The following is a 15,820-nucleotide window of genomic DNA, read 5'->3' on the forward strand; positions in this document are numbered from 1 at the left end:
TCGGAAATGTATCTATGTAAATTAGATACCTACATCGAAAAATTATAAAGCATTTACTTACCTAATATTGATTTCGCTGCCTCATGCCAACAATACAATATTTCTTCATCTCAAATGATTATACTTAGCAAACATTGTTACCATTTCAAAACTTATGCCAACGACTGAAATATCAAATTTCATTGCATCTAAAGTGCGAAGTACGTTTTATCTCGATACACCAAATACATCAATAATACACAGTTTAAGCTTATCTTTGGCACAAATATGAGATAGACATGTTTTTAAAAAGTAAATAATTCATATTTTACTGTGTTATCTGACAGCTGTCATGTCGGCTGTTTGACAGGTGTCAAGTTGGTGGGAAATCGGTTGGGAATTACTGACGTGCTAGAGCGAGAAAAGCCAATAGAGTGGTTTCATGATAACTTGAGAAATCCCGTGGAAGGATGTTCTTAAGGTTCTCTGCCTCAAAAATGAAAAACGGAACCCTTATAGTAGTGGTTCCAAACCTAATGATAATTACCCCACGGGGGTAAATCAGCTATTTTCTGGGGGTATTAAAGAACCTAATAATAAACACCTAATCTAATTAAATACCTAGCTAAATTGTAAAAAATAAAAATGATAGATCGCCGCTCAGTAAGTACCTACCGCACGTAGCATCTCTTTCTAGCTGTTATTTTTACTTATTCCATTGTTAAAAAAAAATTAAACATCGTAAGACTGGTTTTTAATGTTCAAAGTATTTTTGTGATTAATAAAGATATTTTTATTTGCTTGCGTTGTATCTATTTATTACATTTTAAAGGGGGGGTTAATTCAATTTTCCTAGAAGGTCATATGAGTAACAATATTAAAAAGGTTAGGAACCACTGCCTTATAGAATCACTTTGTAGTCCATCTGTCAAAATCCTTGTTCTTAGAAACGTGAGGAGGTGGGAACTTCAGAACGAACACACACAAATCACACAAACCCATCTATCACCACCACCACACTACACTGACGCGTTTCGAACTCAACCAGAGCTCATCTTCAGAGCAATACAACTGTACACCATGCTACAAGATGTTAAGTTGGTGGTCACCCCAGTGAGCCGCGTATATTTTCAGGTGTGCCGCGATTGCCGCGATGTGTGCCATCAGCCAAATATGTGGTCTACCACCCTAAAGTTGATAATCGTTTGCATGTCATAAAACAATAATGCCAATAGACGTGTCTGTCAACTTGAAAGTTCGACTTAAGCGACATATTCATTTGATAGGAACTTGTTTAAAAATTGATAGACCACTTATTTGGCTGATGGTACCTATGCTGCATTGAAATCATGAATAGCTATTTTAATGAGATAAAAACTTTTTAACAAAAAGTCGTCGTCTACCTGATGGGTTTCTATCACTCCTCCTGGCTCGCGCTGAGGCACCGACTTCAAACTGGTACCTAGATTAAGGTCAAACAAAAAAGGTATTATTTTTTGCTTTTCACTTTTTTCGGCGGTTCAATTTTTTTGTTAAAAAGTTTTTATTTTATACTTTTTTCCCACCCTTGGGGTGTTTTTTTTCCAAATGTATATAATACCAACTTCAAGGTATACCCTATCTAATAAAAAAAGAATTATGAAAATCAGACTACTCTGTAAAAAGTTATGCCGGTCATACAGTACAATCAACGACTAAACAATCAATCATCCCCTGTTTTCCTACCCTTAGGGTAGGAATATTTTTTCCAAATTTAAATGGAACCACTCTCGGGGTATACGCTTTCCAATAAAAAAAGAATCATCAAAATCGAACCACTCTGTGAAAAGTTATGCGTGGTCATACATAAAAAAAATATATATAGCGTCGACTTGAGAACCTCCTCCGTTTTTTTCGTCGGTTAAAAATAGTACGAAAACATGCGTGTGCAATTAAGTTTGCAGTGGACATCTTCCGTCTGATGATGAGGATGATGGTGATATTTAGACTAGGTACATCTCACTTTACTCGCTTGCGAAATACCGATACACACCCGTGAATCAGAGCTGCTGAGGTGATGCCAGATTATCCGTCAGATAAGTTATCTATCACGTACTTGAGACATCGTTTTAGAGGAATTTGAGAGTGAATAAGAGGTAAGAACCCATAATAATATCATGTGAAAGATTTGACATCAATTTCAATCAATAGGTCGTTGTCAATAAACATAATCGTCATCACCAGGCCCTATTTCTATTTCTAACTATGAATTTTAATTGTTTATATTAAGAAGGTTAATTATACCAAAGTAAAGCTTAACTTGGAGGTTAAACGTTATTATTATCGTAACGTTACAAAACTTATCCAATTTCGTAGAAAGTTTTTTTCTCTGTCCCCCTCAATTTGGGAGCTATTACAGTCGAATTCGCGAAGTTATCAACTTTTGACATTTATCAGGCGGCCATTTTGAAGACGTGCAGGGAACGTGGGGGTAAGTTAGAATTATAAAAAAGCGAACTTAGTACTGTGCTCTTTTTAAAAATAAATTAAATTAAATTAAAACCTGTTTATTTCAATAAAAAATACACGAACATTTCATTATTAACTATACTAATCCTTAATTAATAGGATTGTTGCAGTTTAAAAAGTTAGGACAATCTGTTTTGTGGTTAAGATCACAATGTAGGTAATAGGTAACTCAACTAACAATAGGTTAAAATTAAGGATAAGGTTAATTAATTAGTAATTAATATGGTTTAAATTATTACTAATCCCTTGTATGGGCTATGGCCTAAAATAAATGCTTTCATTCAAACATTTAGTTCCCAATCCGCACTGGGCCCGCGTGGGAACTACTGCCCAAGCCCTCTCATTCTGAGGGGAGGCCTGTGCCCTGCAGTGGGACGTATATAGGCTGGAATGATGATTCAAACATTTTATTACTTTTTGTATGTTTCAGTGTTTTGTTTAGTGTCAAGGGGACTACTAGGAAATTCGAAAATCGAAGTTGGTATCGTACCGTCCCTTTCACTCTTGTATCAAATAATATAAGCGTCAGCAGGACGGCAAGATACGAAGTTCGAATTTTGCACTTCACAGTATAGGGCCAGGATCAATTTGCTTTTTTAAGTGATATTAGATGATTTTCATCATCATCATCTTCGATGACTGGGGCAAAGGAACTGGCTCATGCATACATATGTAACGTTTGGGCTCCACAGAAAACCAGCGTTAGGTACTGCAGGGCTGCTACGAAACTCGAAGTTCGTGTCGTGCGGTCCCTCTGACACTTATACTATTTAATATGAGAGCGAGAGGGACGGTTAGATACGTATTCGAGTTTCGAGTTTCGTAGTACCTACTCGCAGCCCTAATGTGCGGCAACACATGCTGTGTGGAGACCCTTTTTGGTATCCTGCCGTGTCACCAAGTAACATAGTTTTAGTGCTAGTTTTAGTCTTAGTTTTAGATGGTACTTATGGAGCCAAAATTAATCTTTCTTTCTTTCTATCATCAACCGGGAGATGTCAACTGCTAAAAAACGGCTGCTAAAAATGCAGTGTGGAGGTGGAGGAACTGCATGAACACGCATATTTTGCATAAGCTTAGCTATCGTAAGGTCGCGGGTGAGCAAGGAAATTCTTTTAGTTCATTGATATGGACCTCCGCAAAGTAACGCCTGATTCAATAAATTATTTAAAAAACGGCTTTTGGACCGCCACAAAGAACCACTCGTCAGTTGCATCCACCGATTCTCCGCAACTCTCACGAGCTAGTCCACTTAGTGGGAGGCCTGCCAACGCTTCTCCCAGTTCAAAAGCGTCCCGACCAGAGAAAGTTTTCAAACCAAAGTTTCAAGCAACATTTTTTTAAACACCCTTTTTGTTAATTCATTATTACTACCTTTTTCTATCTGTGGCTTGTAATTGATATTCCGAGATCTCTCAAGAAATCCCGTAGTAAAATTGCCAAAAGTTTCATCTTGCTCTGCATTTAACCTACGTTTATCTAATCTCACAACATTTTACTTTTCTAGACTAAACGGTTGAGATTTCAGGATTTCATCCCAGTCCATTGGGACTATCGGTATCGGAACCTACCAAATTTTATCCAAAAACATCCAGCCGTTTTAGCGAGAAGGAATACCAAACACACGGAATAAAACACGTACCTATCTACATACAAATTTTCGCATTTGTAGGATTCATTGTTTTAAGAATTACCAAAATTTCAAGTATTCCAACTAACAATGTAAACAAATCTACTGCTCCCTCAACCACATTACGCTCTCAAGCTACAGTCGGCTAAAATAATATAGATATAATAAAAATCCCTATTTGTAACCAAAACGCTAAGCTACTTGGCAGCATCAATTACAGAACATAACGTCACCTCCAGCGCGCAACTTTTGACATAAATAACCAAAGTTATTCTCTATCTCTTTCCCCCGTACTTATAAACTTGTGTGCCATCCCTCTCCTGCGAGCTCTGATTGGTCGAAAACTTAGCGCCCGCCCCTAATTTAGTGAAACAATGGAGGAAAAAAGTGTATTGTCTCTGTCGTAGGATAGCGATGGTGACAGGATTGTTAGTTTTTTTTAAGTTGGAAAGAAGGTGAACTAAAGTAGGTATGTTTGTCGCGTTATTCGCATAGACTGGCAACTTCTTGGCGGGTGTCGCGCATATAGGTAATACGGTATTTGACTATTTTTTATATGTATTATAAATTAAAACTTTACAATGCCTGTTATCGAATAGAGAAAGAAATTTTATGCTACCTCTACAAATAACAAAGTTATAAAGGTTTGAAATACAAGAGAGATCGATAATTTAAAAAAAAATTGTCAGCAGTGACAGCCAATTAGCAGGAAAAAAAATAAAAAGCGAGATGTTTGTTTTTCCGCCATTTCCGATCCGCATGTTTATGTTGTACCTAAGTGCAAAAAGCCGTAATTATGTTAATCATCCTAATTTTTTTTTTCATATTTATTGTTAGTAAAGTAGCAGTTATAAATACCTAATTTAGAGGATTTTTAAATACAAATTCCTGAAAATAAATTTTCCCGGATTTTTTTAAATCTATATATATAATATCTTCGGTATGGTTTTTTGCTCTTGTCAAAGTCAGCTGTTCAAACTTGTGGCGGCCATTTTGTGACTTAGCAGGGAGATAAAGGAGGGTCTACGGTCCTCTAACTTTAGCAGAGCCTTGATCGACTGATTAGCGCTAACAGACGTTTATGAATCATGTCTTTTAGCATCAGACCTTCAAGGAGCCTTCAAGGAGGCTCTAACTTTTTATGAATAAGGCTGTAAGTATGTGAATTCAGATTGACTATTTTTGATTTGATATTACTGATAGTCAGAAATACCGGCCGGCGGGCGGCAGCCGGTGAAATTACTGGCACTTGAGGTATCCCATCTTAGGCCTCTAGGTTGGCAACGCATCTGCAATCCCCCTGGTGTTGCAGGTGTCTATGGGCGGTGGTGATCTCTTATCATCAGGAGACCCACTTGCTCGTTTGCCATCCAGTTGAATAAAAAAAAAAAAAAAAAACCGACTAAGATAAAAAGCATGACACCTGAAAGAAAGCAAAACACATTTTATTTAATGTCATAAAACATCACAATCACAGAACAAAAGAAAAAAACATACAAAATGTTAATTAAGACTGCACTCAGCATAATGCCACGTTATGCCGTGGCATTTGGACTTCATACCGTCCTTTTTTGGGATCTTACTTTCTCTTTTCCGCATGTCTCGCCACCCCCGTTCTCTGGCGGTCCAGTCACAGGTCCGACTCGTCTCAGCTTAAGTGCTAAAGTCGGGTAAACGCTATTTTAAGTACAAATCTGGCAGAGAACCTAATTATCAGGTTTTGAGCAGAGGAGTGCAAATTACTTGTTTTTTTGGCGTGAAATACTTAAATCAGAACAGTTAGGTTCGCTTATTGACTACTTATAAGAAAATGAAGGGTCACATGACTGAACGAAAAAATGATACCTACCTACTTTAAAAAATCGTGGGTATAGAAAAATATTAGCATAAAAATGAAAAAAAAATATTTTCATTTTACCATTTAAACTTAAACTCGTTAGTCTCAATTTTTTTAAGTAGATATATCTATAGTATGGTATAGTATATATATGGTTTTTTTTTATTCCGATTGCCTTAAATATATCTAGATTAGATGAAGCTTAGCACTGTTATACCTACCTAAAGTGACGTAGGTATATTTTCAAGAGCTTTACGAATATCTTTTTATAATGTTTGAAAATATATTTTTTTTGTATAATAAAAGACTTTACATAGGTACATGCTCACATAAATCTTTTGCGTTGTACATAACTTAATGTTATAGGTACCTACCTACCTACCGTTTGTTTGTTTGTTGCACATATTAATATTTTTTTTTTTACACTGTTTAAGTTCAGTCATCATCAAAATATCAGATGGATTCGTGTAGGTATACATAGATGTCAAAAATAAAAATAAAATGAACCAAAAAATTAGTTATCTCTACCTATTTATGTGAATAGAATTACTTATTTAATTATGAATTTAACAGCAGTATTTTTCAAACCGGTTCATAAATTATAGAATTCTGGGGTCAAAAATAAATGCAACCAAATTAAGAGAATGTCTACTTACCTTTTTTTGGGAGTCGGTTAAAAATATGATTTCTCTAAGTAATCAAGCAATTCACAGGACAAGCTACAAAACAAAATCAAAATCTGCACAGCCACAAAATTATACTTACATAAGTATACGAAAGCCATAGGAAATAAAAACTTAAAACACACGCTAGCAGCATTGTCCAAAACTCGACTTTAGAGCGAAACACACTATACCAAACCAATAACGAGTAAAGGAGACGCAAACTGGGTGGAGTTACGTTGTAACCAGTATACGAAGGTCTTCTCTGATTCCCTTTTCTTAAGTTATTTGGGTGACGAAGGGGATTTTGTATGGAATTATGGAGGTCTTTTTAAACTGGTGGTTCAGTAACGCCCTCCATACAAGCAATATGAGTAGATAATAGGCATTCGCGATATTTTTAATTCAGTTGTTACCTACTTTTACGCGCGGGCGGTGACGTTCAGCAATTTGAAAAACGAACGCGTTTTTTTTTATTGTGTCTAGAGTTGAGTGCCAGTGTTGTTTGGTGATTTTTTTTAATGTGTTGTGAAGTAAGTTGTTTTGTTTTTATCGACCTAAAAAAGGAGGTTATTAATTTCGTTACTTAAGCCTTTTCATATGAATATTTTTAATAAATCTTAGGTGAACAAAGACAAAATAAAGAAAATGTGTTATAAATGATAATTTTAAAAGTTAAAGAAACTTGGTCGATTTTTTCTATCAACAAATCTAAGAAAAAAACGGTTGTAATTATTTTGCAATTTTCGGGATAAAACTATCCTAAAAAAGGATTTTCTTGAATCTCAAAGTAATTTAGCTGTTTAAGCGTGAAGAGTACAGATAGATATAGGTAGGTACTTTCGCTTTTTAGGGTTCCGTAGTCAACTAGGAATATTCAACTTTAAAGTGCAAACTCATTGAAATCGAGCTTCGTCCCCCCCCCTCTAAAATCTCTAAAAAAATTCAGAATAGTAGTAAATATATCAAAATTTTGAATAATTTTTGACATCTCTAAAGATAAACATACATTAATAGTGAAATTAATAGTGGTAATATTTTTAAAAAGTAGCAGAACAAAAGTAGTTCAGTTGTGCGAGCAGAAACGAACCCTAGATTTAAAACCCCATGGCCAGATAATCCCTGTATTTCTAGGCCCGACAGGACATGTCAGATAATTTTGCACGCTCCACTCTGGCAGATATCAATGTAGACGGTTGTAGCATGGCGCTAAGCTTTATACAAGATGTTAATTAAATACTGAATATCTGAAAGTAATTTCTGAATCGGGAATAGAATCAATTAGGTACTTACACTATAGGTAGGTACTTCAAAGCTTGCGTTACAAATATGAGTACAAGATACGCCAATACGTTTTAACAAGAATGTAGGTATATTATTAAGATTAGGATGACATTTGGTATGTAGATAGCTGAACATTTGGAATAACATATAGGCTACTTTTTATCCCGATATTCCCACGGGATAGGAATCATCATCATCATCATCATCATCCCAGCCTATATACGTCCCACTGCAGGGCACAGGCCTCCCCTCAGAATGAGAGGGTTTGGGCCATAGTTCCCACGCGGGCCCAGTGCGGATTGGGAACTTCACACACACCATTGAATTGCTTCGCAGGTTTGTGCAGGTTTCCTCACGATGTTTTCCTTCACCGCAAAGCTCGTGGTGAATTTCAAATGTAACTCCGCACATGAATTTCGAAAAACTCAGAGGTGCGAGCCGGGGTTTGAACCCACGACCCTCTGCTTGAGAGGCGATGGGTCAAACCACTAGGCCACCACGGCTTAGATAGCGGCGGCGGGGATAGGAATAACATCTTGAAAACACAACCGCTGGGTTTCAAGAGTTTCAAGTCATGAAATGTGGTGCGATTGTTTTAATGTCACATTAATGAAAACCACGATGTAGTTTTTTGGAATTTTTGCTTGGAGGAGTAATCCTTCGCGGTAGAACCGCAGGGCGAATTTCGATGCAATTTGTTATATACGTCGGCGGCCGATCGTAAAATCCGCCAGATCACGAAATTCCTAGGCATCATAAAATGGCACCATTTCATGATATACCTAAAAGTTGGCCAGGCATATCACGATGTGGCTGACAAAAAATACGGTAGATCGATTAGAGCAACGCATTCGTCGATATTCCTAGCTTTATACCGGGCACATCGTGATATGCCGAAAAAAAGAAGGAAATATTCATGATTAGCCTAAACTGGCCAAATCATGAAATGGCGGCGTTTCATGATATATCTAGAAATTTCATAATCAGCCTAAAAGCGTCACTAGGCAAATCGTTAAACGGTGATTTTTGAACTATATGGCGGATGTCCCTTAGCCAATTCATGAAATGGGCCATATCACGATATGCCTAGGAATTTCGTGATCAGGCGGATTTTACGATCGGCCGCAGACATATACCTACATTGCTGTAGATCTGGAATAACACATAGGCTACTTTTCGCTCTAGGCTCGGGATAAAATCTCAAACTCTAGGCCCTATTATAAGTATAGGCTCATAAAACACCTACGAAACCCTAAACCTTCACATAAACACAGCAATAAAAAAATAACCACAAAACTGTCATAAAAAGTTCGTATATTAAAAGCTCTTATAACGCGATAGAAGCAAATTATGTTGCAGTTATCAGTTAATTTAATATCGGTTATCGGCTACGTATAATTCCGGCTGCAAAATTACGATTTTATGCATGAACGTTTTTTCTGAAAATAAGGTCTCTGTTAAAAAAAGTTTAATCCATTTTTTTATAACAATACTTTGTGTTGCCTGTACTTGCACTGTCATCCAACTTACATATGTATGTATACCAAATTTCAAGTCAATCAGACCATTGGAAGATTGGAAGTGGGTAAAATGAACTTGCGAGATTTGACTCTACAACAACAAAACAGCTTAGGGCAAGTTGAATAAAAGCTTGTAATAACAAATATGACTATCTTTAAAAAGACAATTAGGGATTATGTAAGCTTTTTTTATTTATTTAAAATGTTCATGTGTTTCGTAACTGTCAAAAATTTAATCACCCGTCGATACGGTAAACTCTCCCCTCAAAATAAAGAACGTATTTAAATAAATTGGACCCGCTAGATGGCGCTGTAGTTGGTATGTTATCATAATTTCAATGTAGTGTTTTTTCGGGCTGGACAACCTCTGCCGGGTCCGCTAGTAATAAAATAATATAAAGTAAAATACCTACAAAAAACTAATACTGTATGTTTTGACTCCCAAAACTGTGTGTTGTGTGGTTTGACTCTTGTATGTGTTGTTTAGTGTGGGTGTCGCCGAATAAATGTTCAAAGTTGTGTCTCTGGTTTTTGGTAATAAAGCATTTTTACTTTTTTTTACTTTTTTTACGCCTGAGGCGTCTACTACGATCCGTTCGTGTGCGCCCGGCCTAAACTTAATCGGCGACGGATGGTCATTATCTCTGAATTAAAGCGACGCTATCTGCCAGATAAGCTCCTGGCAGGAGCTTTCGTAAATCAATTATAAATATAATAATTCCACGCCGTTATCTTTTCATTAAATTATATATTAACTAGATTGTTCCCGCCGCTTTGCACGCGTTATCCTAAATACCTAAATAATAAATAATCGCGGCAGTTGAAACGAAATTTCGAAATTTTAATAAAGTTCCAGCGGGCTTAAACTTTTGTTAGTGAATTTCATTTACGTTGTAATCAAACACCCGCGGCAAAATGTCTGACTCTAGTCCTAGCAGTTAAAATTTGGAGATTTTATCTTGATCCCGTGAGAATATCATGATAAAAAGTAACCTATGTGTTATTCCAGACGTCCAGCTATCTACATACAAAATTTCATGCAAATCCATCCAGCCGGTTTACCGTGTAGGAGTAGCAAAACTACCTCTCACACACATACCTACCCTGTAAATTTTAGTAGGACTATTCTTTGCTATTAAATTGACGTTTACAAAATTTACTAATTAAACCTGAAAGTAAGTTGCTTCAGAATCGAGAGTAGAATCGACTAACTACACTATACCTTAATGCAGGTTCTGTTTTTTTTTTCAGTCCTTTTTTCACTGCGCCCAGAGTATGTTACAGCAACATCATTATATTTACTGTTAGCAAATCTTATTTTTTCAGTGTAGAATTAGGCACGTACTCATCAAAACAATACGAATACTTTATGACGTGGTAAACTTGCTTAAAAATAAATCACCTCACAGACCCAAACACCAATGCTTTCCATCCCCAGGTTATGTAAAGCGCCATGTCTTCCCAAATCCTCCAATACCGCCGGGACTCCGCCGAAGAACCCCTCAACATCGAGGAAACCAGCCGCTCCAGCAGCCCCAAGAACATGAAATACTACGAAGAGAAAACAACCCTGCAGAACACAAAGAAGTCCTTCTGCATTGACGCTCTACTCTCCCCAGAATCAAGTTTACAGGACAAAATGACCCATCAGAAATACCTAGCTTTCATACAGAATAAGAACTATATAACGAGATACCAGGATAACTATGATGCTCAGATTGAACAGAATACGATAAATAAGTTCCAGGAGACTGGGTCTGGGCAGAGTAGTCCAAGGAGTGGGAGTCCTGGGTCTGATGATGGGAACAGGTCTGAGAGCTACAGTCCACCGATTTCGCCGGGAGTTGAAGGGGGGAGTGAGGAGTACGAAAGCTATAGGCCTGGTGAGTTGTTTTTGGTAATTGTTAAGAGTCGAAAGACGCCAGTTTTTCATAACTCATTGCACCTTGTGGTGAAGATTTGTTTAACTTTACTGACGAAAACTTAAGGAATACCGGCGACCGACGACGACGACCGGATACGACAACGAAGCTTGAGGTCCCGGGTTCGATTCCCGGCTGGAGCAGAATTTGTATGAATAATACGAATGTTTGTTATCGGGTCTTGGTTGTTTAATATGTATTTAATTATGTATCTATATAAGTATGTTTATCTGTTGCAGTTGTTTATCTATAGTACAAGCTTTGCCTAGTTTGGGACTAGGTCAATTGGTGTCAAAGTGTCCCATGATACTTTTATTTATGTATTTTATTTATTTATTTAATACAATTTTTTGTTTTAAGTATGTCTTGAAGACCTGGTTTCAATTCACAGCAACAGCTTCGGGTTTTTTGATGTTGTTTAGTTTCAGCATAATGAAAATAAGCTGACCATAAAAATATCATTTTAAATACAGGCTTGTTTTGCTGACTGTACTTGCATTGTCACCCAAACTACATTTGCATACCAAATTTCATGTCGATGCTATTAACCGTTGAAGAGTTCCGTCCTGCGGAGACGATCCTGGCTGGAGTACCAGGATGTCACTAAAGGATTATTGTATTGTCACGTGATTTACATAATCATGCCAAATTTAAAGTCAATCCGAATACTGGAAGTTGGTCGAATTTAACTTGCAAGATTTGACTACAGACAGACAGACAGACAACGGGACAGGTGAAAAATAAAAGCTTGTAAAAAAACACATTCTAGAAAAACATTAAAATTAAGGGGTAATGAAGCCAGCGTCGTGGAAACCCTGCCACAGGCAGATCTTTTGGACGGGGTGTTCTTTTTATAATTTTTATTTTTTAATTATAGTAACCTTATAGTAACATATATTTAGTTAAGGTTTCAAGTAAGTTTACTTTGTCTTCTTTTTAACTATTTTTTTGTATCATTATTTTTATTGTTATTAAATAAATTTGTTTTAAAATTAAATAAATATAAAAATAAAAATCTAAAATTCATGGAGCACACCAACTCACCACTACTTATAGTTATCTTATCTGTTGGTTATTTTGTTACGTACTTTTAGTCTCATTACTTGGTGGTACTGATGGTACCAAAATAAATCTTCCTTCCTCCCCCAGGAATCGTCCCCAAGCCAGGCCTCCTCCCGCAGCCCCCGGTGATGGCCCAGTCGCCTCTCTTCAACTACCAGATGCCCGGGCCTCTGCCCTCGGCGTTCCACCACCCGGGAGACAGGGTCCTGCACCACATGCAGCTGGAGTGGCTGGCGCGGACCGGCATGTTTTACCACAGGATACCCGAGTTGGGAGGTAGGTGGCTTCTTTTTTTTATGATTTGTTTTTTGGAGTCTTTTTGTATTTTTTATTTGAACTCCAGATTTGTTACTTTCGGGTATCCCGTGAAACCATATCGAAAATACAAACTGAGACATGGATGCACAGAAAAACCAGAAAAAGAGACCAGCGCTGAGAGTCGAACCCAGGTCCTCAGCAATCCGTGCTGCGTGCTATAACCCCTACACCACCGCTGGACAGGAATCTAGACACGATTTTTTCCTATGCATACATATCTCAGGTTGCTTATTTCTACTACGCTACTTATGCAGCAGCACTAGCGACATCTATGTTCCGCTCTCATCGAGAGACGTCACACTCTCTATATATTTATCGCGATGTATTTTCGATATTCTTTTTTTTTATTTAGAGAGAGAGAGAGAGAGAGAGAAACATTTATTTACACATATTCGATACACATAAAAATACATTAGATAGAAAAAAAATAACATCGAATAGTATAAAGTGGGCCCCACTCAGCATAGTGTTACGGCAAGACGCAACGCTACAACACACAACAAGCTTTTATTTAGCTTCCCCTGTTTGTTTAATTTCAATATCATCCCAGCCTATATACGTCCCACTGGGCACAGGCCTCTTCTCAGAATGAGAGGGCTTGGGCCGTAGTTCCCACGCGGGCCCATTGCGGATTGGGAACTTCACACACACCATTGAATTGCTTCGCAGGTTTGTGCAGGTTTCCTCACGATGTTTTCCTTCATCGCATAGCTCGTGATAAATTTCAAATGTAATTCCGCACATGAATTTCGAAAAACTCAGAGGTACGAGCCGGGGTTTGAACCCACGACCCTCTGCTTGAGAGGCGATAGGTCAAACCACTAGGCCACCACGGCTTAACAAGCCGCCGCTTTTTCTGTACAAGATTATTAATGGTCATATTGGTCAGTGGGACGTATATAGGCTGGGATGATGAATCTTGTACAGAAATGTCTAATCTTTGATATCACGGTGCAATTCAAGAGACACGATACTATTAACGTCGTATGATTTATATTTCCATTTCATGCGCCTTATAAATTTGTGTTGAATATTTTCTATTGCGTCAATATGCACGTGAAAGTTAATAGTAATAATTACACTATTCATCATCATCATCCCAGCCTATATACGTCCCACTGGGCACAGGCCTCCTCTCAGAATGAGAGGGCTTGGGCCGTAGTTCCCACGCGGGCCCATTGCGGATTGGGAACTTCACACACACCATTGAATTGCTTCGCAGGTTTGTGGAGGTTTCCTTCTCCGTAAAGCTCGTGGTAAATTTCAAATGTAATTCCGCACTTGAATTTCGAAAAACTCAGAGGTGCGAGCCGGGGTTTGAACCCACGATCCTCTACTTGAGAAGCCATAGGTCAAGCCACTCGGCCACCTCGGCTTAACACTTGTTTAATTTATTTGGGTCAAATCTTAGAAGCTAAATTTGACCCACCTCCTGAGGTCGGATTGACTTGAATTTTGGCATACTTGTGTAAATCTAGTGACTACAATAATCTGGTAGTGTCATCCTGGTAGTCCGGCCAGGATCGTCGCCGCAAGACGGACTCCTCAAGGGCTAATGGCATCGACTTGAAATTTGGTACGGAAATTTATTTTAGATGGCTTGCCAGTACAGTCAGCAAAAAAAGCTTGTATTAAAAATTAAATTGTTAACAATAATTTATTAAAAGCTTAATAGCAATAATTACACTATTACCTGAATAAATTTTAATCATAAATTTATACTTTTTCCGCTTCCGCGTCCGCCCCCGCCTGCGCTAAGAAAGCCTTCATTTACCTGACAGCATATTCAATAGAAAAAAAACGCTCCCCGGCTCTCGCTTAACAAGTGCCTAGGGGAGGTGTTGACTAACAGGTGACATGTGGCGCGAGCAGTAAGTCCCCTCTGCAAATAAGGCCCGCTGTCCACTGTCAACAATACAGTGAACGCTTTAACGGGGTGGATTAGTAACAGCGGTGTGGTGAACGGGACATTTTTATACGGCTTTTATGGTCATTGTGTAGTCTAGAAATCATCACCATTATTAATTATCTAGAATAGAATTGTTTATTCGCGGGATCCTTTCGACTGCTATAATCTTATAAGTCATAATGTAATGTTTGTCATAATTATCGTTAGTCATAATTTTTTTTCCCGCTGAAACCGTACATTTTTCATAATTTTTTAAATGGTCACCTGTAGAACTCTAAAGGTTAGGTTAGGTTTGGTTTATAACAATTCTGAAAAATAAATGGTTTCAGAGAAAAAAACAGTTATGTCAAACATTACATTATGACAAACAATTTTCTACTGGTTAATATACGAGTAGACCCGCACTTCGCAAATTAGATGCAACACAAAATAAACAAGTATAAAGTAAGTATTAATATTAAACAAGGTATTTGCGAAATCGCGAAGCGGTCTCAGCTCAGCATAGTGCTGGCCGTAGAGGCCAACGCTGGTCTTCCGCTGTGACCGGTGTCACGGAAGGCGACATAAATTCACAAAAAAGAAATCAAAAAAGCATAGTAAAAAAATTTAGATATCAAAAATAAAATTTCAAAACCAAATAAAATAATAACAATAATGAAAACAAACAGCACGAAACCAAACAAAAGACACGTGTAATTAATAAATTATAAACAAATCAAAACAGTAAAAAAATATTTAAAAAAGTAAAGGTGTCGACACACCACTCAACCATCCATAGACCACAGACGTCGATATGCACAATCTGTCAATTGTCATGACATATCTCATCTCATTATCTCGGCCCATTTACGTCCCACTGCTGGGCACAGGCCTCGTATTAGAATGAGAGGGCTTGGGCCGTAGTTCCCACGCGGGCCCCGTGCGGGTTGGGAACTTCAGTACCATTGAATTGCTTCGCAGTTCGTGCAGTGCAGGTCTATTCCATAGTCCAGAAATAGCCATTATTTATTTAAATATTTTTTAGATAAAAAAAAATCTAATGAAAGAAAGAAAGAAAATACATTTATCCCCAACACAAGATGGACACACGTATCTGAATATCGAAAATTGAAATTCGAACCTTACTTAACCTACTTTCGATATTCAGATTCGACCCCCACAAGAACAATAGTATTAAAAACACAAATAG

General features: G+C 37.6%; 1 protein-coding gene across 1 annotated transcript in view; it reads left to right on the forward strand.

Moving 5' to 3' along the window:
* The first annotated feature begins 7,041 nt into the window (after window positions 1-7,041).
* LOC141443348 (uncharacterized) overlaps window positions 7,042-15,820 on the forward strand; it is a 34,491-nt gene continuing 25,712 nt past the window's right edge. The window contains exons 1-3 of the mRNA XM_074108589.1: window positions 7,042-7,149; window positions 10,859-11,303; window positions 12,492-12,680. Coding sequence (XP_073964690.1) covers window positions 10,874-11,303; window positions 12,492-12,680 — 619 coding nt within the window. The 5' untranslated portion in view covers window positions 7,042-7,149; window positions 10,859-10,873. The remainder of the gene's footprint in view (window positions 7,150-10,858; window positions 11,304-12,491; window positions 12,681-15,820) is intronic.

The sequence above is a fragment of the Choristoneura fumiferana genome, chromosome 27, assembly GCF_025370935.1.
Source record: "Choristoneura fumiferana chromosome 27, NRCan_CFum_1, whole genome shotgun sequence".
NCBI classification, from domain to species: domain Eukaryota; kingdom Metazoa; phylum Arthropoda; class Insecta; order Lepidoptera; family Tortricidae; genus Choristoneura; species Choristoneura fumiferana.